Genomic DNA, 27,363 nt, shown 5'->3' on the forward strand with positions numbered 1-27,363 from the left:
TTTGAATTTGCTAAAATTTGCTCAAGAATGGTCCACCACCCAAAGGATATCTAGTCAACTTAACACAAGCGTGTGTGGGGGGTGGTGGGGGGGGGGGGTTCAACACAATATTAGGAAGGTGTTCCTAATGTTTGGTATACTAACTGTATATTCTGGAATCTGAAATTGCTGGTTCTGATATCTCTTGATTTCTTTATTTTTGGGGGATTTGTGTGTATTGTTTTGTAAGCTTGGGCGGTATACCGTATGTACCATATACCTGTAGTATTTGTAGTATTTGTAGCTACTTTTTATGTAAATACCTGCAGTCAACTTGTGCAATACGTTAGGAAATAAAGCAGATCACATTCTTCATTTCACCTGTCACATTATTTTCCACTGAACAAAAATATAAACACAACATGAAACAATTTCAAAGATTCTTCTGAGCTACAGTTCATAGAAGGAAATCAGTCAATTTAAATACATTCATTAGGTCCTAATCTATGGATTTCACATGACTGGGAATACAGATATGCATCTGTGGTCACAGATACCTTAAAAAAATAAGGTGAGGGAGTAGATCAGAAAACTAGTCAGTATCTGATGTGACCACAATTTTCCTCATTGCAGTGCGACACATCTCCTACACATAGAGTTTATCTAGCTGTTGATTGTGGCCTGTGGAATGTTGTCACGATCCTCTTCAATGTCTGTGCGAAGCTGCTGGATATTGGCGGGAACTGGAACACACTGTTGTACACGTCGATCCAGAGCATCCCAAACATGCTCAATGGGTGACATGTCTGGTGAGTATGCAGGCCATGGAAGAACATATTCAGCTTCCAGGAATTGTGTAATTATCATGCTGAAACATGAGTTGATGGCGGTGGATGAATGGCACGACAATGGGCCTTAGGATCTCGCCACGGTATCTCTGTGCATTCAAATTGGCATCGATAAAATGCAGTTGTGTTTTTTCTCCATAGCTTATGCCTGCTCATACCATAACCCCACTGCCACCATGGGGCACTCTGTTGACAATGTTGACATTAGCAAACTGCTCATCCACACGACGCCATACACGCTGTCAGCCATCTGTCCAGTCTTCCGGCGCCGACAAAGAGATGGCCGCCTCGCTTCGCCTTCCTAGGAAACTATGCAGTATTTCGTTTTTTTTATGTGTTATTTCTTACATTGTTACCCCAGAAAATCTTAGGTTTTATTAGATACAGTCGGGAGGAACTATTGGATATAAGAGCAACGTCAACTCACCAACATTACGACCAGGAATACGACTTTCCCGAAGCGGGTCCTCCGTTTGGCCCACCACCCAGGACAATGGATCGGATCCCAGCCGGCGACCCAAAACAACGGCGCCGCAGAAGGGGCAGACGGAGCGGTCTTCTGGTCAGGCTCCGTAGACAGGCACATCATGCACCGCTCCCGAGCATACTACTCGCCAATGTCCAGTCTCTTGACAACAAGGTAGACGAAATCCGAGCAATAGTTGCCTTCCAGAGAGACATCAGAGACTGTAACGTTCTTTATTTCACGGAAACATGGCTCACTCAAGACACGCTATCAGAGTCGGCACAGCCACCTGGTTTCTTCACGCATTGCGCCGACAGAAACAAGCGTCTCTCTGGTAAGAAGAAGGGCGGGGGTGTATGCCTTATGATTAACAAGACGTGGTGTGATCATAACAACATACAGGTACTCAAGTCCTTTTGTTCACCTGACTTAGAATTCCTCACAATCAAATGCCGACCGCATTATCTACCAAGAGAATTCTCTTCGATCATAATCACAGTCGTGTATAATCCCCCACAAGCAGACACATTGACGGCCCTGAAAGAACTTAATTCGACTATGTAAACTGGAAACCACATATTCTGAGGCTACATTTATTGTAGCTGGGGATTTTAACAAGGCTAATCTGAAAACAAGGCTCCCTAAATTCTATCAGCATATCGATTGTGCGACCCGGGCAAGCAAAACCCTAGATCATTGTTATTCTAACTTCCGTGACGCATATAAGGCCCTCCCCCGCCCTCCTTTCGGACAAGCTGACCACGACTCCATTTTGTTGCTCCCAGCCTATAGACAGAAACTAAAACAGGAAGCACCCGCGCTCAGGTCTGTTCCATGCTGGTCCGACCAATCAGATTCCACGCTTCAAGATTGCTTCGATCACGTGGACTGGGATATGTTCTGCATAGCGTCGAACAACAACATTGATGAATATGCTGATTTGGTGAGCGAGTTTATTAGCAAGTGCGTCGGTGATGTTGTACCCACAGCGTCTATTAAAACATTCCCCAACCAGAAACCGTGGGTTGATGGCAGCATTCGCGCAAAACTGAAAGCGCGAACCACTGCTTTTAATCAGGGCAAGGTGACCGGAAACATGACCGAATACAAACAGTGTAGCTATTCCCTCCGCAAGGCAATCAAACAAGCTAAGCGTCAGTATAGATACAAAGTAGAGTCACAATTCAATGGCTCAGACACGAGAGGTATGTGGCAGGGTCTACAGTCAATCATGGACTACAAAAGAAAAACCAGCCCCGTCGCGGACCACGATGTCTTGCTCCCAGACAGACTAAACAACTTCTTTGCTCGCTTTGAGGACAATATAGTGCCACTGACACGGCCCGCTACCAAAACCTGTGGGCTCTCCTTCACTGCAGCCAACGTGAGTAAAACATTTAAACGTGTTAACCCTCGCAAGGCTGCAGGCCCATCCCCAGCCGCGTCCTCAGAGCATGCGCAGACCAGCTGGCTGGTGTGTTTACGGACATATTCAATCAATCCTTATCACAGTCTGCTGTTCCCACATGCTTCAAGAGGGCCACCTTTGTTCTTGTTCCCAAGAAAGCTAAGGTAACTGAGCTAAATGACTACCGCCCCGTAGCACTCACTTCCGTCATCATGAAGTGCTTTGAGAGACTAGTCAAGGACCATATCACCTCCACCCTACCTGACACCCTAGACCCACTCCAATTTGCTTACCGCCCCAATAGGTCCACAGACGACGAAATCACAATCACACTGCACACTGCCCTAACCCATCTGGACAAGAGGAATACCTATGTAAGAATGCTGTTCATCGACTACAGCTCAGCATTTAACACCATAGTACCCTCCAAACTTGTCATTAAGCTCGAGACCCTGGGTCTCGACCCCGCCCTGGTGTCAGGAAAACAACCTCACACTCAATGTCAACAAAACAAAGGAGATGATCGTGGACTTCAGGAAACAGCAGAGGGAGCAGCCCCCTATCCACATCGACGGGACAGTAGTGGAGAGGGTGGAAAGTATGAAGTTCCTCGGCGTATACATCACGGACAAACTGAAATGGCCCACCCACACAGACAGCGTGGTGAAGAAGGCGCAGCAGCGCCTCTTCAACCTCAGGAGGCTGAAGAAATTATTTTACAGATGCACAAGCTTTTACAGATGCACAATCGAGAGCATCCTGCCGGGCTGTATCACCGCCTGGTACGGCAACTGCTCCACCCATAACCATAAGGCTCTCCAGAGGGTAATGAGGCCTGCACAACGCATCACCGGGGGCAAAATACCTGCCCTTTAGGACACCTACACCACCCGATGTCACAGGAAGGCCAAAAAGATCATCAAGGACAACAACCACCCGAGCCACTGCCTGTTCACCCCGCTATCATCCAGAAGGTGAGGTCAGTACAGGTGCATCAAAGCTGGGACCGAGAGACTGAAAAACATCTTCTATCTCAAGGCCATCAGACTGTTAAACAGCCATCACTAACATTGAGTGGCTGCTGCCAACATACTGACTCAACTCTAGCCACTTTAATAATGTAAAAATTGATGTAATAAATGTATCACTAGCCACTTTAAACAATGCCACTTTATATAATGTTTACATACCCTACATTACTTATCTCATATGTATATACTGTACTCTATACCATCTACTGCATCTTGATGTAATAAATGTATCACTAGCCACTTTAAACAATGCCACTTTATATAATGTTAACATACCCTACATTACTCATCTCATATGTATATACTGTACTCTATACCATCTACTGCATCTTGCCTATGCCGTTCAACCATCACTCATTCATATATTTTTATGTACATATTCTTATTCATTCCTTTACACTTGTGTGTATAAGGTAGTTGTTGTGAAATTGTTAGGTTAGACTACTTGTTAGATATTACTGCATGGTCGGAACTAGAAGCACAAGCATTTCGATACACTCGCATTAACATCTGCTAACCATGTGCATGTGACAAATAAAATTTGATTTGATTTACAGTTGAAACCGGGACTAATCCGTGAAGAGCACACTTCTCAGTGTGCCAGTGGCCATCAAAGGTGAGTATTTTCCCACTGAAGTCAGTTACGATGCCGAACTACAGTCAGGTCAAGACCCTGGTGGGGGCGACGAGCACGTACAGTGCATTCGGAAAGTACTCAGACCCCTTGACTTTTTCCACATTTTGTTTCATTACAGCCTTGTTCTAAAATTGATTAAATTAAATGTTTTTCTCATCAATCTACACACAATACCCCATAATGACAAATGCAAAAACAGGTTTTTAGAAATTTGTTCAAATATATTTCAAATAAAAAACTGAAATAACTTATTTACATAAGTATTCGGACCCTTTGCTATGAGACTCAAAATTGAGCTCATAGCATCCTGTTTGCATTGATCATCCTTGAGATGTTTCTACAACGTGATAAAATGTCCACCTGTGGCAAATTAAATTGATTGGACATGATTTGGAAAGGCACACATCTGTCTACAGTATATAAGGTCCCAAAGTTGACAGTGCATGTCAGAGCAAAAACCAAGCCATGAGGTGGAAGGAATTGCCCGTAGAGCTCCGAGACAGGATTGTATCGAGGCACAGATCTGGGGAAGGGTACCAAAACATTTCTGCAGCATTGAAGGTCCCCATGAACACAGTGGCCTCCATCATTTTTAAATGGAAACGTTTGGAACCACCAAGAGTTAGAGCTGGCCGCCCGGCCAAACTGAGCAATCAGGGGAGAAGGGCCTTGGTCAGGGAGGTGACCAAGAACCTGATTGTCACTCTGACAGAGCTCCAGAGTTCCTCTGTGGAGATAGGAGAACCTCGAAGAAGGACAACCATCTCTGCAGCACTCCACCAATCAGGCTTTTATGGTAGAGTGGCCAGACGGAAGCCACTCCTCAGTAAAAGGCACATGACAACCCGCTTGGAGTTTGCCAAAAGGCACCTAAAGGACTCAGTTTTACATTTTTATTACATTTGCAAACATTTCTAAAAACATGTTTCTGCTTTGTCATTATGGAGTATTGTGTGTAAATTCATGAGGAAAAAAGCTTTTTCATCCATTTGAGAATAATGCTGTAATGTAATAAACTGTGGAAAAAAATGAAGGGGTCTGAATACTTTCCGAATTCACTGTACACACACAGACGACATACGACTACATACACTCACACACACATGCATATTGACGCCACACACACACACTCTTCACATAAGCTGCTGCTACTCTGTTCATTATTTATCCTGATTGCCTAGTCCACCTACATGTACCACCTACATGTACAGTGGGGGAAAAAAGTATTTAGTCAGCCACCAATTGTGCAAGATCTCCCACTTAAAAAGATGAGAGAGGCCTGTAATTTTCATCATAGGTACACGTCAACAATGACAGACAAAATGAGGGAAAAAAATCCAGAAAATCACATTGTAGGATTTTTAATGAATTTATTTGCAAATTATGGTGGAAAATAAGTATTTGGTCACCTACAAACAAGCAAGATTTCTGGCTCTCACAGACCTGTAACTTCTTCTTTAAGAGGCTCCTCTGTCCTCCACTCGTTACCTGTATTAATGGCACCTGTTTGAACTTGTTATCAGTATAAAAGACACCTGTCCACAACCTCAAACAGTCACACTCCAAACTCCACTATGGCCAAGACCAAAGAGCTGTCAAAGGACACCAGAAACAAAATTGTAGACCTGCACCAGGCTGGGAAGACTGAATCTGCAGTAGGTAAGCAGCTTGGTTTGAAGAAATCAACTGTGGGAGCAATTATTAGGAAATGGAAGACATACAAGACCACTGATAATCTCCCTCGATCTGGGGCTCCACGCAAGATCTCACCCCGTGGGGTCAAAATGATCACAAGAACGGTGAGCAAAAATCCCAGAACCACACGGGGGGACCTAGTGAATGACCTGCAGAAAGCTGGGACCAAAGTAACAAAGCCTACCATCAGTAACACACTAAGTCGCCAGGGACTCAAATCCTGCAGTGCCAGATGTGTCCCCCTGCTTAAGCCAGTACATGTCCAGGCCCGTCTGAAGTTTGCTAGAGAGCATTTGGATGATCCAGAAGAGGATTGGGAGAATGTCATATGGTCAGATGAAACCAAAATATAACTTTTTGGTAAAAACTCAACTCGTCGTGTTTGGAGGACAAAGAATGCTGAGTTGCATCCAAAGAACACCAGGGGGTGGAAACATCATGCTTTGGGGCTGTTTTTCTGCAAAGGGACCAGGACGACTGATCCGTGTAAAGGAAAGAATGAATGGGGCCATGTATCGTGAGATTTTGAGTGAAAACCTCCTTCCATCAGCAAGGGCATTGAAGATGAAACGTGGCTGGGTCTTTCAGCATGACAATGATCCCAAACACACCGAGTGGCTTTGTAAGAAGCATTTCAAGGTCCTGGAGTGGCCTAGCCAGTCTCCAGATCTCAACCCCATAGAAAATCTTTGGAGGGAGTTGAAAGTCCATGTTGCCCAGCGACAGCCCCAAAACATCACTGCTCTAGAGGAGATCTGCATGGAGGAATGGGCCAAAATACCAGCAACAGTGTGTGAAAACCTTGTGAAGACTTACAGAAAACGTTTGACCTGTGTCATTGCCAACAAAGGGTATATAACAAAGTATTGAGATAAACTTTTGTTATTACCAAATACTTATTTTCCACCATAATTTGCAAATAAATTCATAAAAAATCCTACAATGTGATTTTCTGGATTTTTTTTCTCATTTTGTCTGTCATTGTTGACGTGTACCTATGATGAAAATTACAGGCCTCTCTCATCTTTTTAAGTGGGAGAACTTGCACAATTGGTGGCTGACTAAATACTTTTTTCCCCCACTGTATGTTCAGCAAGCTATTCTAGTCTAAGAGCTAAGGAGCGTTTTTTAAGGAGAGAAGCCAGCGGAGCACAGGTGTGTGCGTATTGCGCAAGAGACAGTGGCTATAAAATAGAAGCTTATTATGCATAACAAATCATTAGTTAGCTAAATATAAAGCTAATACTGCCTTGCATGTATTACCTGAAAGAGGTAGCCTAGGACATCTATATATAGGACTATATATCAATCTAGAACATGATTATCTATTTTGGATGCAATTTGAATGGAGTTGATGGAGAGAGAGAACGACTGCGAGAGATTTAAAGCAACGATACTTGAGTGATAGGCTGTTTTAAAACTCCACTACTGCAATAAAAAAGAAATCTTTACAAGAAAATAATCAGATGACCTCCGAGATGAATATGGGTAATTTAGACGCATTCAGTCTTTATATTACTGTAGCATAGGCTATGTTGCAGCAAATGTAAGCCTACCTGTCACAAGAAAAGAAGTTACCATGATAAGATGACAGGTCGACATGCATTGTGAACTGTGCCCCATACTGAGATAGCCTGTCTGTCCCCACACTGAGCATTGATGATTCATCATGCAAGCCGTAGAGAAGCCAGAAATAGACATCACATATAATTTAACAGTTCCATTTCTCGCCATGCTCTTCATATACATGATTTATTATAATTTACCGGTTTCTCACAGTTATTTATCCAGAGAAAAATGAGTGATTTGGGGCGTTAAATCTCGGTAACCGGGTTCCCGCCACTCAAACCCTAGTACCGGTCCTCATTGTATATGTTATTGTTATTTTATTGTGTTTTGCAAATTGTTCATACTTTTTAACTCTGCATTGTTGGGAAAGGGCTCGTAAGTAAGCATGTCACGGTAAAGTCCGCACCTGTTCTATTCGGCACAAGTGACAATTAACATTTTATTTGTTAAAGCTTCAGGCATTCTAAATGAGTGTGACTATAGGGAAAAAAAATAACTGGCTCTATGGATGCAAAAAACAAAGAGCTTTTACACTTGTCCAACGATGTTATGAAAACACTGTAACCATCTGTACTATTCAGATAACTTTACACATTCATACACACGTGTAAAACGGCACCGGAGCAGAAGGCAGACATTTTACGTGCCCCCAACCGATTGTGTTTTTTTTTGTTCATTTACCTGCGTTGTTTGTAACTTCTTTTTTTACTACTTTTATACATATTGTTGCCGCTACCGTCTCTTATGACCGAAAAGAACCTCTAGACATCAGGACTGCGATTACTCACCACGGACTAGCAGAATCCTTTTTCTTCTTTCACGACTCTGACGAGCCTGAAGCGGAGGATATACGGCTCCCTCGGGAACAGGCACTGACCCCAGTGATCTGCGTGAAGATGAGGCGGAGAAAGAGAGGCCGGAGGGCGGGCTGCCTTCTTAAGAGTAGGAGGCGATCGAATAAACCCCCACTCCCCTCAATTCTGCTCGCGAACATGCAATCTTTGGACAATAAAAAGGACGAGTTATTGGGAAGATTAAACTATCAACGGGACATAAAAAATTGTAACAGCTTATGCTTCAGTCGTGGCTGAACGACGACAATATCAACATACAGCTGGCTGGTTATACGATGTGCCAGCAGGATAGAACAGCGGCGTCTGGTAAGACAAGGGGCGGCGGTCAATGTATTTTTGTAAACAGCTGGTGCACGATATCTAAGGAAGTCTCGAGCTATTGCTCGCCTGAGGTAGAGTTTCTCATGAGGAGCTGCAGACCACATTACCTACCGAGAGAGTTTTCATCTGTATTCTTTGTAATTGTTTACACACCACCACAGTCAGAGGCTGGCACTACGATAGCATTGAATGAGCTGTATTCCACCATAAGCAAACAAGAAAAGGCTCACCCAGAGACGGCGCTCTTAGTAGCCGGGGACTTGAATGCAGGGAAACTTAAATCAGTTTTACCTAATTTGTATAAACATGTTATATGTGCAACCAGATAGAAAATAACTCTGGACCACCAATACTCCACACACAGAGATGCATACAAAGCACTCCCTTGCCCTCCATTTGGCAAATCTGACCATAATTCTATCCTCCTGATTCCCACTTACGAGCAAATATTAAAGCAGGAAGCACCAGTGACTAGATTGATAAAAAAGTGGTCAGATGAAGCCGATGCTAAGCTACAGGACTGTTTTGCTAGCAGTGACTGGAATATGTTCCGGGATTCCTCCAATGGCATTGAGGAGTACACCACATCTGTCATTGGCTTCATCAATAAGTGCATCGATGACATCATCCCCACAGTAACTGTACGTACATACCCCAACCAGAAACCATGGATTACAGGCAGCATCCTCACTGAGCTAAAGGCTAGAGCTGCCGCTTTCAAGGAGCGGGACTCTAACCTGGAAGCTTAAACGAAATCCCTGCTATTCATTGACTACAGCTCAGCGTTCAACACCATAGTGTCCTCAAAGCTCATCCATCAATAAGCTAAGGACCCTGGAACTAAACACCTCCCTTTGCAACTGGATCCTGGACTTCCTGACGGGCCGCCCCCAGGTGGTAAGCGTCGGTAACAACACATCTGCCACGCTGATCCTCAACACAGGGGCCCCTCAGGGGTGCGTGCTCAGCCCCCTCCTGTACTCCTTGTTCACTCATGACTGCACGGTCAGGCACGACTCCAACACCATCATTCAATTTGTTAGCAACAACAACGAGACAGCCTATAGGGAGGAGGTCAGAGACCTGGCCGTGTGGTGCCAGGACAACAACCTCTCCCTCAACATGACCAAGACAAAGGAGATGATTGTGGACTACAGGAAAAAGAGGACCGAGCACACCCCCATTTCTCATCGACAGAGCCCCAGTGAAGCAGGTTGACAGCTTCAAGTTCCTTGGTGTCCTCATCACCAACAAACTAACGTGGTCCAAGCACACCATGACAGTCGTGAAGCAGGCACGACAAAACCTATTCCCCCTCAGGAGACTGAAAAGATTTGGCATGGGTCCTCAGATCCTCAAAAGGTTATACATCTGCACCATCCTGACTGGTTGCATCACTGCCTGGTATGCCAACTGCTCGGTCTCCGACCACAAGGCACTACAGAGGGTGGTGCGAACGGCCCAGTACATCACTAGGGCCAAGCTTCTTGCCATCCAGGACCTCAATACCAGGCATTGTCAGAGGAAGGCCCTAACAATGGTCAACGACTCCAGCCACCCTAGTCATAGACTGTTCTCTCTGCTACCACACAGCAAGTGGTACCAGAGTGCCAAGACTAGGTCCAAGAGGCTTCTAAACAGCTTTTACCCCCAAGCCATAAGACTCCTGAAAATCTAGTCAAATGGCTACCCAGACTATTCACATTGCCCCCCCCAACTCTCTCCACACCACTGCCACTCTCTGTTGTCATCTATGCATAGTCACTTTAATTAACTCTACCTACATGTACATACTACCTCAACTAACCGGTGCCCCTGCACATTGACTCTGTACCGGCACACCCCTGTAAATATTGTTATTTTTTACTGCTCCTCTTTAATTACTTGTTACTTTTATCTCTTATTCTTATCGATATTTTTTTTAACTGCACTGTCGGTTAGGGTCTCGTAAGTAAGCATTTCACTGTAAGGGGTACACCTATTGTATTCGGCGCATGTGACTAATAAAATTTGATTTGATGTAACGTAAACTCACACCATTCCGTACAAATGTGCGCAACCGCGACATTCAAACGAGGCTCAAAGAAAACTAATGGGACTGTAGCGACTGTGTTGACTTCAAAATCTGGGGTGTGAACTACGTTTCTATTCAAGCATTGATCGACATGGTAATGGTTCTACAGTACTGGAGAAAGTTGAAAAAACTGACCCTCCGTTACATCGTGACGTGTCATGCCGTAACGTACAGCACGCATAAAGCAACTATTTCTGTCTTACAATCTCTCTCCACCAGGTGTAGCACTTCTCTCATCGTTTAAAAACAAGAAATGGACAGTGACGGGGGTAAGGGGGGATACCTAGTCATTGTTTGCATCATCACTGCAAGCATCATGACTCTCAAAGCCGCTGTTTACTTCTGAAGACCACTTTAGCACCGCTCTAAAAAAACGATTCAAATTCGACACAAACCTTCAAATAGGTATGTATTGACACATTATATAAAGTCTTTATAGTGTTTTATTTACATTTTAGAGGCGATAAGGTGATAAGTTGGATAGATCAAGTGAAAAAAGCAGTTTTGCCACACACATCTCTCTCCTTCTCACTACCACGCATTAGTTTCGCTTCCCAACCCGCCATTTTTAAAAAGACCCGACGGAGCTCATTGCCTTCTTGAATCATGCAGAAACAGGCAGCGTGGAGGTCATGTAATTGATTCTGTTAGAAAGGGGAGAAATTATGCTTTACAATGGTATTGACATTACAGTTGATCTGGAAGTATTACGTTTTTTGGGCGCTAAAATAAGGTCAATTGTACGGACCAAGGCGATGTACAAAAGTGAGTGAGTTTACCGCCGATAAGCATGTCATGCCTTAACCCGTTATTAATGTGTTAATTTGACAGCCCTTAAAATACTGGCTCTCCAATGAACAGCATCAAATGAATGCTTTGCAGCTTCAATGTAATACTATGGGTGCAAACAAATATATGATGGTGCAGAAGATTACTCACTGTATGTCAATTAGGCATACTGCTAGTTTATCACTAATATGTGGGATTACTGAACACAAAAAGACTGGTAGGCATAGAGCCATCTCCCAGACTGACAGACAGACAGACTGACAGAGAGACAGACAGGCCACCAGACACCAAATACCTCCTGTATATTGTCAAGTGGGGACCCAGCATCCTCCTTTTGCCAGCGAGGGTTAAAGAGAGAGAGAGCATATTAGTGAATGACAGGGAGAGAGAGCAAGAAAGAACAGCAGCAGGAGAAGTTAGGTTGGCTTGGCATGAGAGATAAGTGAAGGTTCGATACAGCAGTTAGTGGTGATAGTGAGCTATACTGGTTAGTCTCTGAGATGCATAGAGGGAGCAGAGTTAATTTTGCTTAAAATCTTTAGCTTTAAACCCCAGCAGGGAATGTCTTAGTGGTACCCGAAGTTCTAGCGGTACACTCTAGCACCAGCAGCACCCCTGCAGTCACTGCCATCTGACTATCTGCACTGAGACAGACACCTCCACCCTGACACAAACATCATATCCACACAAGCTGCGTGTCTCTCTAAGCTTCCATAGGTATCATCCTACTTATACTGCATCGTATCCTTACTTATAGCCTATTTCCATCCTAGAGAGGCACTTACCATCAAATGTGAATGTTTTTGATTCTGAGAAATAAGTAGGCTGAGCCTGGGTCCACAAATCTGTTTGTGTTTTATCCAACTCCTATGTCATGTAGCCTAGGGAATGTTATAGGACTTGGCTAAAGCACATACAGATCAATCAACCAGGCTAGGTTGGGCCATTTACCCTCTGAACCAGATATGACCACCATAGTATCTTAAGTCATGTAGCTACCCTCTCAAGCCTTCCTCCCATCTGCCTAACAGTACCTTGCCATAACCCAGGGTTTCCCAAACTCAGTCCTCAGGACCCCAAGGGGTGCATGATTTTTTTTTTGACCTAGCACTACACAGCTGATTCAAATAATCAACTAATCAGCAAGCTTCGATCATTTAGATCAGCTGTGTAGTGTTCGGGCAAAAACCAAAACTTGCTCCCCTTGGTGCCCCGAGGACCGAGTTTGGGAAATGCTGCCCTAACCCTAACCCTAACGTGATAACCCTAACAGTAACGTGATGACCTTAACCCTAACAGTAACGTGACAACCCTAACCCTAACAGTAACTTTATAACCCTAACAGTAACTTGCTAACCCTAACCGTAACGTGATAACCCTAACAGTAACTTGCTAACCCTAACCGTAACGTGACAAGCTTAACCCTAACAGTAACGTGATAACCCTAACAGTAACTTGCTAACCCTAACCGTAACGTGATAACCCTAACCCTAACAGTAACGTGATAACCCTAACAGTAATGTGATAACCCTAACCCTAACTTGAAAACCCGAACAGTAACTCGATAACCCTAACAGTAACATGATAACCCTAACAGTAACATGATAACCCTAACAGTAACATGATAACCCTAACCCTAACAGTAACGTGATAACCCTAACAGTAACTTGATAACCCTAACAGTAACGTGATAACCCTAACAGTAACGTGATAACCCTAACAGTAACGTGATAACCCTAACAGTAACGTGACAACCCTAACAGTAACGTGATAACCCTAACCCTAACAGTAACGTGATAACCCTAGCCCTAACAGTAGTGATAACCCTAACAGTAACGTGATGACCCTAACCCTAACAGTAACGTGATAACCCTAACAGTAACGTGATAACCCTAACAGTAACAGTAACGTGATAACCCTAACCCTAACAGTAACGTGATAACCCTAGAACTAACAGTAGTGATAACCCTAACAGTGACGTGATAACCCTAACCCTAACAGTAACGGGATAACCCTAACAGTAAAGTAATAACCCTAACAGTAACGTGATAACCCTAACAGTAACAGTAACGTGATAACCCTAACAGTAACGTGATAACCCTAACCCTAACAGTAACGTGATAACCCTTGCCCTAACAGTAACGTGATAACCCTAACCCTAACAGTAACGTGATAACCCTAACAGTAACAGTAACGTGATAACCCTAACCCTAACAGTAACGTGATAACCCTAACCCTAACAGTAACGTGATAACCCTTGCCCTAACAGTAGTGATAACCCTAACAGTAACGTGATAACCCTAACCCTAACAGTAACGTGATAACCCTAACCTTAACAGTAACGTGATAACCCTAACCCTAACAGTAACGTGATAACCCTAACAGTAACTTGCTAACCCTAACCGTGACGTGACAAGCCTAACCCTAACAGTAACGTGATAACCCTAACAGTAACTTGCTAACCGTAACGTGATAACCCTAACCCTAACAGTAACGTGATAACCCTAACAGTAATGTGATAACCCTAACCCTAACTTGAAAACCCGAACAGTAACTCGATAACCCTAACAGTAACATGATAACCCTAACAGTAACATGATAACCCTAACCCTAACAGTAACGTGATAACCCTAACAGTAACTTGATAACCCTTACCCTAACAGTAACGTGATAACCCTAACAGTAACGTGATAACCCTAACAGTAACGTGATAACCCTAACAGTAACGTGATAACCCTAACCCTAACAGTAACGTGATAACCCTAGCCCTAACAGTAGTGATAACCCTAACAGTAACGTGATGACCCTAACCCTAACAGTAACGTGATAACCCTAACAGTAACGTGATAACCCTAACAGTAACAGTAACGTGATAACCCTAACCCTAACAGTAACGTGATAACCCTAGCCCTAACAGTAGTGATAACCCTAACAGCAACGTGATAACCCTAACAGTGACGTGATAACCCTAACCCTAACAGTAACGGGATAACCCTAACAGTAAAGTAATAACCCTAACAGTAACGTGATAACCCTAACAGTAACAGTAACGTGATAACCCTAACAGTAACGTGATAACCCTAACCCTAACAGTAACGTGATAACCCTTGCCCTAACAGTAACGTGATAACCCTAACCCTAACAGTAACGTGATAACCCTAACAGTAACGTGATAACCCTAACAGTAACGTGATAACCCTTGCCCTAACAGTAGTGATAACCCTAACAGTAACGTGACAACCCTAACCCTAGCAGTAACGTGATAACCCTAACCTTAACAGTAACGTGATAACCCTAACCCTAACAGTAACGTGATAACCCTAACCCTAACAGTAACGTGATAACCCTAACAGTAACTTGATAACCCTTACCCTAACAGTAACGTGATAACCCTAACCCTAACAGTAACAACCCTAACCCTAACAGTAACGTGATAACCCTAACAGTAACGTGATAACCCTAACAGTAACAGTAACGTGATAACCCTAACCCTAACAGTAACGTGATAACCCTTGCCCTAACAGTAGTGATAACCCTAACAGTAACGTGATAACCCTAACCTTAACAGTAACGTGATAACCCTAACCTTAACAGTAACGTGATAACCCTAACCCTAACGTGATAACCCTAACCCTAACAGTAACGTGATAACCCTAACAGTAACATGATAACCCTAACCCTAACAGTAACGTGATAACCCTAACAGTAACGTGATAACCCTAACAGTAACGTGATAACCCTAACCCTAACAGTAACATGATAACCCTAGCCCTAACAGTAGTGATAACCCTAACAGTAACGTGATGACCCTAACCCTAACAGTAACGTGATAACCCTAACAGTAACGTGATAACCCTAACAGTAACAGTAACGTGATAACCCTAACCCTAACAGTAACGTGATAACCCTAGCCCTAACAGTAGTGATAACCCTAACAGTAACGTGATAACCCTAACAGTGACGTGATAACCCTAACCCTAACAGTAACGGGATAACCCTAACTGTAAAGTAATAACCCTAACAGTAACGTGATAACCCTAACAGTAACGTGATAACCCTAACCCTAACAGTAACGTGATAACCCTTGCCCTAACAGTAACGTGATAACCCTAACCCTAACAGTAACGTGATAACCCTAACCCTAACAGTAACGTGATAACCCTAACCCTAACAGTAACGTGATAACCCTAACAGTAACGTGATAACCCTAACAGTAACGTGATAACCCTAACCCTAACAGTAACGTGATAACCCTTGCCCTAACAGTAGTGATAACCCTAACAGTAACGTGATAACCCTAACCTTAACAGTAACGTGATAACCCTAACCTTAACAGTAACGTGATAACCCTAACCCTAACAGTAACGTGATAACCCTAACCCTAACAGTAACGTGATAACCCTAACAGTAACTTGATAACCCTTACCCTAACAGTAACGTGATAACCCTAACCCTAACAGTAACAACCCTAACCCTAACAGTAACGTGATAACCCTAACAGTAACGTGATAACCCTAACAGTAACAGTAACGTGATAACCCTAACCCTAACAGTAACGTGATAACCCTTGCCCTAACAGTAGTGATAACCCTAACAGTAATGTGATAACCCTAACCCTAACAGTAACGTGATAACCCTAACCCTAACGTGATAACCCTAACCCTAACAGTAACGTGATAACCCTAACAGTAACTTGATAACCCTTACCCTAACAGTAACGTGATAACCCTAACCCTAACAGTAACAACCCTAACCCTAACAGTAACGTGATAACCCTAACCCTAACAGTAACAACCCTAACCCTAACAGTAACGTGATAACCCTAACAGTAACGTGATAACCCTAACAGTAACAGTAACGTGATAACCCTAACAGTAACGTGATAACCCTAACCCTAACAGTAACGTGATAACCCTTGCCCTAACAGTAGTGATAACCCTAACAGTAACGTGATAACCCTAACCCTAACAGTAACGTGATAACCCTAACATTAACAGTAACGTGATAACCCTAACCCTAACGTGATAACCCTAACCCTAACAGTAACGTGATAACCCTAACAGTAACATGATAACCCTAACCCTAACAGTAACGTGATAACCCTAACAGTAACGTGATAACCCTAACAGTAACGTGATAACCCTAACAGTAACGTGATAACCCTAACCCTAACAGTAACATGATAACCCTAGCCCTAACAGTAGTGATAACCCTAACAGTAACGTGATGACCCTAACCCTAACAGTAACGTGATAACCCTAACAGTAACGTGATAACCCTAACAGTAACAGTAACGTGATAACCCTAACCCTAACAGTAACGTGATAACCCTAGCCCTAACAGTAGTGATAACCCTAACAGTAACGTGATAACCCTAACAGTGACGTGATAACCCTAACCCTAACAGTAACGGGATAACCCTAACAGTAAAGTAATAACCCTAACAGTAACGTGATAACCCTAACAGTAACGTGATAACCCTAACCCTAACAGTAACGTGATAACCCTTGCCCTAACAGTAACGTGATAACCCTAACCCTAACAGTAACGTGATAACCCTAACCCTAACAGTAACGTGATAACCCTAACCCCAACAGTAACGTGATAACCCTAACAGTAACGTGATAACCCTAACAGTAACGTGATAACCCTAACCCTAACAGTAACGTGATAACCCTTGCCCTAACAGTAGTGATAACCCTAACAGTAACGTGATAACCCTAACCTTAACAGTAACGTGATAACCCTAACCTTAACAGTAACGTGATAACCCTAACCCTAACAGTAACGTGATAACCCTAACCCTAACAGTAACGTGATAACCCTAACAGTAACTTGATAACCCTTACCCTAACAGTAACGTGATAACCCTAACCCTAACAGTAACAACCCTAACCCTAACAGTAACGTGATAACCCTAACAGTAACGTGATAACCCTAACAGTAACAGTAACGTGATAACCCTAACCCTAACAGTAACGTGATAACCCTTGCCCTAACAGTAGTGATAACCCTAACAGTAACGTGATAACCCTAACCCTAACAGTAACGTGATAACCCTAACCCTAACGTGATAACCCTAACCCTAACAGTAACGTGATAACCCTAACAGTAACTTGATAACCCTTACCCTAACAGTAACGTGATAACCCTAACCCTAACAGTAACAACCCTAACCCTAACAGTAACGTGATAACCCTAACCCTAACAGTAACAACCCTAACCCTAACAGTAACGTGATAACCCTAACAGTAACGTGATAACCCTAACAGTAACAGTAACGTGATAACCCTAACAGTAACGTGATAACCCTAACCCTAACAGTAACGTGATAACCCTTGCCCTAACAGTAGTGATAACCCTAACAGTAACGTGATAACCCTAACCCTAACAGTAACGTGATAACCCTAACCTTAACAGTAACGTGATAACCCTAACCCTAACAGTAACGTGATAACCCTAACCCTAACAGTAACGTGATAACCCTAACAGTAACTTGATAACCCTTACCCTAACAGTAACGTGATAACCCTAACCCTAACAGTAACAACCCTAACCCTAACAGTAACGTGATAACCCTAACAGTAACGTGATAACCCTAACAGTAACAGTAACGTGATAACCCTAACCCTAACAGTAACGTGATAACCCTTGCCCTAACAGTAGTGATAACCCTAACAGTAACGTGATAACCCTAACCCTAACAGTAACGTGATAACCCTAACCTTAACAGTAACGTGATAACCCTAACCCTAACAGTAACGTGATAACCCTAACCCTAACAGTAACGTGATAACCCTAACAGTAACTTGATAACCCTTACCCTAACAGTAACGTGATAACCCTAACCCTAACAGTAACAACCCTAACCCTAACAGTAACGTGATAACCCTAACAGTAACTTGATAACCCTTACCCTAACAGTAACGTGATAACCCTAACAGTAACGTGATAACCCTAGCCCTAACAATAGCTTGATAACCCTAACCCTAACAGTAACGTGATAACCCTAACCCTAACAGTAATGTGATAACCCTAACCCCAACAGTAACGTGATAACCCTAACAGTAACGTTGTAACCCTAACCCTAACAGTAATGTGATTACCCTAACAGTAACGTGATAACCCTAACAGTAACATGATAGCCCTAACCCTAACGTGATAACCCTAACCCTAACAGTAACGCGATAACCCTAACAGTAACTTGATAACCCTAACCCGTGATAACCCTAACAGTAACGTGATAACCCTAACCCTAACAGTAACATGATAACCCTAACCCTAACAGTAACGTGATAACCCTAACAGTAACTTGATAACCCTTACCCTAACAGTAACGTGATAACCCTAACCCTAACAGTACCTTGATCTCCTTCTTCTTGCTGGGGGTGGGGACACCATCCTCACCCTCCTCTTGGTCGTTGTATTCCTCTAGATCCTGTTCCTCATCCTGATCCTCCTCTTGGTCCTGCTCCAAACTGGGTGGTTCCAGTTCTGTCTCCTGTTCATCCCCAGAGGGGCTGTGGAGGTGGGGGTGTTCACTGCCACTGTGCTGGGACAGACCATCCTGGTTTTCACACATGGCCGACACTGGCCGGGAGAACTCTGCTAGTTAGACCAAGGCACAATGGGACTGTTTTATTACGAGGGAACAGTCCTGCATTAGATATACATATAGTAAGTATACGGCCGCATCCGCAGTACATCTCAAGACACGGTCTTCAGGTATGAAAAAATATCCCATAGCCACTAATGTATCATTCAATATTTTCACTTTTAACAATTGTCCGTTGTGTGAGTAGCCCTTGAGGAACACCACTATGGTACCTACCTCCGTCCAGACTGCGGGACAGCAGGTACCTCTTGCTGGTGGAGCGTTCAAAGTGTGGCGCAGGCCGGTCTATGAGAGCGCTGGCCTGCCGTGTCTGGGCCTGGGTTCGCCCACTATATCGAAACTTAGAGCCCATCACCAAGAAGCCCTTAGGAGGAGGCTCTGGAGACACTAACCTGGAGGTGTTATAGTCCACAGACAGAGAGGAATTCATCAGCCCTAATTCTGGAGACTTTAACCTGAAGATTACCTGGCATTTTGGTTGCAACAGTATAAAAACAACAAGAGTTAACTTAAAATACTGGGGAAAGAGAAATTCACCATCCTTGCTTTACAGCAATACAATTGAGAGAAATACCAGATGTTAGTATGAGATTAGTTACTGGATGTAGTAAATTACTTTGTAAAATGCTGAGAACAGTGTTCTTTGCACTGGAGCAGTGTTGAAAACATTGCACTATTCTACTGTATGTGGTTCCCTATTCCCCTTACAGTGAATTCCTCAAAGCCTGAGCTAACAGGGGCAGAGAAACACCAGAGATAAAAAGTAACATGAGGAGGAAACAGAGAGGGAAACACCCTAAGCCTCAGTGTAGTGCTGGCTACTATGGAATAAAATGCTGCTGTGGGTGGTGCCTATAGGGAGACTATAGGCACTGTGCTCTAATCACTCCTGAGCTTCCCCTGTAGCGGGATACAGCAGGTGCTGTAGGCTGCTGGGAAGAAGCTACAGAGAGATGTGGACAGGAGGGATGTGAGTGGTGAGATGGTAGCTATATTTGGCTGCCTAAGATGAAGAGGACTTGAGGAGAAATGGCTTGCTAGGTGTAACTTAAGCGAGTCCTACTCCTTGAAGGGAAAAGATACCTGAAGAAGGTGTGGTGCTCGATGCAGACCTTCCACAGTCTCTTAGCCGCCCGGTGGTTTGGAAGCTTGAAGCCAATAGTGCTCTCAAACTGCTCGTACTGGTTTCAGAGAGGGAGACAGAAAGGGAGGGAAGGAGGGAGGGAGGGGCAGGTGTTTACTGTGGTTACATAGATTAGAGTATGAGGGAGTGACAGCAGTTTTGAATGACATGATACATTCTTAACAACAACCTTGAAATACATCATCACTTTATTTCATATTCCAAACTGTCACAATTTTAAGTTATATGCTGTTCAACTACATTTGCTGAATTGGCCCGCTTGTCACTCAGGAGATGCAATGAGCTCTAAGCAAAAAGACACCGTGTGAAACTGTTCACTGCTGTAAACCCCCGGACGGTTAACACTCCCAAGTATGCACACAACACTCTTAGAAAAAAAGGTGCTATCTAGAACCTTAAAGGGTTCGTTGGCTGTCCCCATAGGAGAACCCTTTGAATAATCCTTTTTGGTTCCAGATAGAACCCTTTTGGGTTTCATGTAGAAACCTTTCTAAAGAGGGTTCTACATTACATGGAACCCAAAATGGTTCTACTTGGAACCAAAAAGGGTTCTACCTGAAACCAAAAAGGGTTATCTTATGGGGACAGTTGAATAACCCCTTTGGTACCCTTTTTTTTAAGAGTACAGTAATCTGCTCTCCCTGAAATTACAGCCCTGTGACCACCAGACAGATTCCTGCACTGAGCTGAGCAAAGGACTAAGAAACTGCAGTTTTCAGACAGCAGGGACAAACATGAGGGTGGCATTTCATGGCTCTATATTTATACTTTTCATCCCTATATTCTGAGTGCTGCTGCAGCTGCACTGGCCGTGTTAAAAGCTCCCTTTATCCCTCTCTTCCACTGGCACACTATGGGGCTCTGTCACTTCAGAAGGCCTGGCCAGACAGCCTGTCACACTGGGCTGGGGCTCAGCTCAGTAGGCTGCAGAGGTTGAGGCTGCAGCGCTGCAAGAACTGAACAGGGACTTGGAGACAGAGACAGGCTATAGATTCTAAGCCTGTGGAGCAGCAAAATTGTGGGGGGAATACGATTTTTCATTTGCATTTATTTAGCCAGGATAGTCCACTCAGTAATACTTGCCACTGTTTTCCAGGGAGTCCTGGGTTCCATAGAATCAATAAAACATATACAGCGTACCCATTGGCATACATACACAAGCACATCTAAAATCACAGCATACACATCATACGCGGTAGCATACATACAAATCCAAGCGCACATTACAACTATGTGTACTGCTCTTTTGAAGGCGGAAATGCTAGCTAGCTGTCATGTAGGTAAGACCAGTGTGTTCCAGAGCAATGGTCCAAATAACATTTTCCAGGAAGTTGATTTAATTCCACGTGGTTAGATCTCTGGTCACACATCAGCTTCCACACAGTCTTTAGCTGGTCATATTTCCAGTTGTAACAGAAATGGAGTGCATAAATGTCTCAAAGCATTATTTTGCAAGGGGGTAAAACTTCAACTACAGTGCAGCCATTCTCTCATTTGGTTCAGCTTACCTCTCCGGGCCGGATCTTGATGTAGAAGTTGCTCCTCTTGTAGGATATCTTGAGAATCTTTGGCCAGGCGAAGCGGTTGATCCTCAGGCGGTCGCGGTATATCAGGAGGCCGTTGGCACACACACCCAGCATGATATCAATCCCTTCTGAATCCTGGAGCAGCCAAGAGCCAGCATGGCAGAGTAGAGGATGATGAAAAGAGAGGAAGAAGAGAGGGAAGGAGCGGAAATAAAGCAATATGTTGGTGTATAGTGTAAAATAAATCATCCTGCACAGTCACATAGAAACAGACTCACAAAATGTCATATGTAACCAATAAAATCTCATAGTTTCCATTTGAAACTCAAAGTATTATGGATTAACATCTATGTTTTACACATGAATTCCACATGGTTACAGGGTTAATTACATGTGGTTACAGGGTTAAAACAGAAACAACTCAAAGTATCATCAAGTATTCTCACGGCTTGCTAGAACATTGTGAACTGCGGTGGAGCAGTGTTCTAGGCAGCTCGCTCTGGCTCTGAGCATCATGAATTTGCGCCCAGTGCTGGGCAATTGTTTTTTTTTGTGAGTCCCGAGAAAGGCGTATATCAACGTTCTCAGGGCCTTTTCAAGAGTCAGGAATCGAAGTCAATATCTAGTGATCAGGCTGATGTAACAGCATACCTTGGCATGATGGAGATCCACCCCATACATGGATAGCTTCTTAGCATTTTCTAGGAAGTTGATTTCTGCGTCAGCTGGCGTCATACCCCTGAAACAAAAATACATCAACTCACACAGGAGAACACATTTAATATTTTAGAGTGGTAGGCCTGATATATCCATTCCCATGTCTCTTCTTCCACCTTTGGCCAAGAGCCAAGCGCTGTTGCCATGCCTGGACAGGGAGGGAGGAGACCCTGAGACTGGGGAAGTGTTGATAGTGTTGGCAAGGCCTCCATGTAGACAGCCATGACAGATGCCAGGGCAATGTGGTGGCATTTGTCAACATATGTATGGTGTGTTGTTGGACACTGTCTGAGTAGAGCTGTATCAACAGGCTCCATGTTTCCATATGAATGAGAGATGGAGATGAAACCAGTGGAGTAGTGGGGACTATTATGCAGGTATATGCTCTATACCCACTCAGTGGTCATTGCATATACTCACTTCTTAATCCCCACTGATGCGCATCAAAGTAGTATAGTGGAGGTATACGCTGTATCAATGATGTACTGTAGAACAATAGAGAAATCATGCACAAAGTAACCTACACAAATGCAAAGCACATGAAATATATTCACGCGAGTCGCACACATAGCCTAGTAGTTTCAGCAGAATACCATCTGTCAGGCAGCAAGAGTGCACAGCTCTCAACTGGTAGGCACATGGAGTAGCTCACAGAAGAACGATATCGGTAGTTGGTAATGGACGAAAGGAAAGACGTTTCAACTTATGATATCTACCAGTAAATGCTAACTAAGGCAACAATGGGTATGCAAACCAGGTATTGAAAAGGTTTGGTCCGAGTCTTGTGTGGCGGAATTTAGGAATATGGCTTTGCTGTTCTGTTCAGGGACTTTACAAGACTACTATGAGCCAGGAGACGTCACGGCCGGCTCTGGGGAGAGGTGGCGTGAGGGAGTGCACAGGCAAGCGTGTTGCAAAAGGAGGAAAAAGTGAGAGAATGATAACGAGTAGAGAGAAGCTGAATTCAGAAAGTAACTTAAGTTGGAGAATCGTTGCAGAAATAGGACGTGCTAGATCTGGAAAAGGATTGTTCCATACCATCGAATGACTGTCATTTCACCTTCGGGATTAACGTTGGCTACACATGCCTCTCCCTAATGTCAATACAGTATGCCTTGTCTACTGCTGTTTAGGTTAGTTATTATTGTTTTATTTCACTGTAGAGCCCCCAGCCCTGCCATAAATGCCTTAGATAGCTCTTTTGTCCCACCCCCCCACACATGCGGAGACCTCACCTGGCTTAACTGGTGCCTCCAGAGACGCAACCGCTCTCATTGTCACTCAATGAATAGGTTTACCTCCACTGTAACTGTACTCACATCCTACCATACCCTTGCCTGTACATTATGCCCTGAATCTATTCTATCACGCACAGAAATCTGCTCCTTTCATTCTCTGTTCCCAATGCACTAGACGAAAAGTTCTTATAGCCTTTAGCCGAACCCTCAACCTACTCCTCCTCTGTTCCTCTGGTGATGTAGAGGTTCCCAGGCCCTGTAGCCCCCAGCACCACACCTATTCCCCAGGCACTCTCATTTGTTGACTTCTGTAACCGTAAAAGCCTTGGTTTCATGCATATTAACATCAGAAGCCTCATCCCTAAGTGTGTTTTATTCACTGCTTTAGCACACTCCACCAACCCTGATGACCTATCCATGTCTGAATCCTGGCTTTGGAAGGCCACCAAAATCCATCCCCAACTACAACATTTTCCGACAATATAGAACTGTCAAAGGGGGCGGAGATGCAATCTACTGCAGAGATAGCCTGCAGAGTTCTGTCATACTATCCAGGTCTGTGCCCAAACTATTCGAGCTTCTACTTTTAAAAATCCACCTTTCCAGAAATAAGTCTCTCACCGTTCCCACTTGTTATAGACACCCTCAGCCCCCAGCTGTGCCCATATGTGAATTGATTGCCCCCCATCTATCTTCAGAGTTCATACTGTTACGTGACCTAAACTGGGATATGCATAACACCCCGGCCGTCCTACAATCTAAGTTAGATGCCCTCAATCTCACACAAATTACCAAGGAACCTACCAGGTACAATCCTAAATCCATAACCATGGGAACCCTCATAGATATCATCCTGACCAACTTGCCCTTTAAATACACCTCTGCTGTCTTCACCCAGGATCTCAGCGATCACTGCCTCATTGCTTACGTCCGTAATGGGTCCATGGTCAAACGACCATGCTTCATCATTGTCAAACGGTCCCTAAAACATTTCAGCGAGCAGGCCTTTCTAATCGACCTGGCCCGGGTATCCTGGAAGGATATTGACCTCATCCTGTCAGTAGAGGATGCCTGGTTGCTCTTTACAAGTGTTTTTCTCACCATCTTAAATAAGCATGCCCCGTTCAAAAAATGTAGAACTAAGAACAGATATAGCCCTTGGTTCACCCCAGACTTGACTGCCCTTGACCAGCACAAAAACATCCTGTGGCATATTGCCCCTGCGATATGCAACTGTTCAGGGAAGTCAGGAACCAATACACAGTCAGTTAGGAATGGTAAGGCTAGCTTTTCAAACAGAAATGTGCATCCTGTAGCACTAATTCCAAAAAGTTTTGGGACACTGTAAAGTCCATGGAGAATAAGAGCACCTCCTCCCAGCTGCCCACTGCACTGAGGCTAGGAAACACTGTCACCACCGATAAATCCACGATAATCGATAATTTCAATAAGCATTTTTTTTTTTTTACGGCTGGCCATACTTTCCACCTGGCTACCCTTACCCCGGCCAATAGCTCTGCACCCCCCGCAGAAAATTGCCCCCCCCCCCCCTTCTCCTTCACCCAAATCCAGACAGCTGATGTTCTGAAAGAGCTGCAAAATCTGGATCCCTACAAATCAGCTGGGCTAGACAATCTGGACCCTCTCTTTCTAAAATTATCTGCCAAAATTGTTGCAACCCCTATTACTAGCCTGTTCAACCTCTCTTTTGTATCATCTGAGATCCCCAAAGAGTGGAAAGCTACCACGGTCATCCCCCTCTCCAAAGGGGGAGACACTCTAGACCCAAACTGTTATAGACCCATTGCCATCCTGCCCTGCCTTTCTAAAATCTTCGAAAAGCCAACCTTTTCCGCTATGCAATCTGGTTTCCAAGCTGATCATGGGTGCACCTCAGCCACCCTCAAGGTCCTAAACGATATCATAACCGCTATCAATAAAAGACAGTACTGTGCCGCCGTCTTCATCGACCTGGCCAAGGCTTTCAACTCTGTCAATCACCGCATTCTTATCGGCAGACTCAATAGCCTTGGTTTCTCAAATGACTGCCTTGCCTGGTTCACCAACACTTTTTCAGATAGAGTTCAGTGTGTCAAATCGGAGGGCCTGTTGTCCGGACCTCTGGCATTCTCTATGAGGGTGCCACAGGGTTCAATTCTCAGGCCGACTCTTTTCTCTATATATATCAATGATGTCGCTTTTGCTGCTGGTGATTATCTGATCCACCTTTTCGCAGACGACACCATTCTGTATACATCTGGCCCTTCTTTGGACACTTAACAAACCTCCAAACAAGCTTCACTGCCATACAACTCTCCTTCCGTGGCCTCCAACTGCTTTTAAATGATAATAAAATGAAATGCATGCTCTTCAACCGATTGCTGCCCCGCACCCGCCCGCCCGACTAGCATCACTACTCTGGACGGTTCTGACTTAGAATATGTGGACAACTACAAATACCTAGGTGTCTGGTTAGACTGTAAATTCTCCTTCCAGACTTACATTAAGCATCTCCAATACAAAATGACATCTAGAATCAGCTTCCTATATCGCAACAAAGCCTCCTTCACTCGTGCTGCCAAACATACCCTCGTAAAACTGACTATCCTACCGATCCTTGACTTCGGCGATGTCATTTACAAAATAGCCTCCAACACTCTACTCAGCAAATTGGATGTTAGCTATCACAGTTCCATCCGTTTTGTCACCAAAGCCCCATATACTACCCACCACTGCGACCTGTATGCTCTCGTTGGCTGGCCCTCACTACATATTCGTCGCCAAACCCACTGGCTCCAGGTCATCTATAAGTCTTTGCTAGGTAACGCCCCGCCTTATCTCAGCCCACTGGTCACCATAGCAACACCCACCCATAGCACGCGCTCCAGCAGGTATATTTCACTGGTCATCCCCAAAGCCAACACCTCCTTTGGCCGACTTTCCTTCCAGTTCTCTGCTGCCAATGACTGGAACAAATTGCAAAAATCACTAAACTGGAGACATATCTCCCTCTCTAACTTTAAGCATCAGCTGTCAGAGCAGCTTATCAATCACTGTACCTGTACACAGCCAATCTGTAAATAGCACACCCAACTACCTCATCCCCATATTGTTTTTTGTTTTTTTTTGCTCCCAGTATCTCTACTTGCACATCATCATCTGCACATCTATCACTCCAGTGTTAATGCTAAATTGTAATTATTTTGCCTCTATGGTGATGTTACTGTAGCTAGCTACCACTGGAGTGATGGACATCAAGGAATTGTAAATACCAGCTGTGAGTTGAAGTGATTTTGTTATAAAAGATTTCTGTGAAAGTAATTGAACTTTCTATTTATGTTTTGAAAGTAGAGGACATCTAAAGTTGTGGACTTTTCAGTTGTTTGACATTACATAGTAGTGCAAGTATAGGAAGGGACACTGTTGGTTCAAACACACCAAGACAGTTGTGA

At 43.9% G+C, this 27,363-nt stretch overlaps 1 protein-coding gene across 4 annotated transcripts in view; it reads right to left on the reverse strand.

Moving 5' to 3' along the window:
- LOC106565726 (band 4.1-like protein 1) overlaps positions 1-27,363 on the reverse strand; it is a 199,305-nt gene that overhangs the window by 26,292 nt on the left and 145,650 nt on the right. For all 4 annotated transcript variants that reach the window (XM_045691842.1, XM_045691843.1, XM_045691841.1 and 1 more), the window contains 6 exons: positions 22,608-22,695; positions 21,939-22,091; positions 20,370-20,467; positions 19,503-19,678; positions 19,035-19,279; positions 11,967-12,002 (listed from right to left, as the gene is read on the reverse strand). In XM_045691842.1, coding sequence (XP_045547798.1) covers positions 11,967-12,002; positions 19,035-19,279; positions 19,503-19,678; positions 20,370-20,467; positions 21,939-22,091; positions 22,608-22,695 — 796 coding nt within the window. The remainder of the gene's footprint in view (positions 1-11,966; positions 12,003-19,034; positions 19,280-19,502; positions 19,679-20,369; positions 20,468-21,938; positions 22,092-22,607; positions 22,696-27,363) is intronic.

Source organism: Salmo salar, chromosome ssa12, assembly GCF_905237065.1.
Source record: "Salmo salar chromosome ssa12, Ssal_v3.1, whole genome shotgun sequence".
Lineage (NCBI taxonomy): Eukaryota > Metazoa > Chordata > Actinopteri > Salmoniformes > Salmonidae > Salmo > Salmo salar.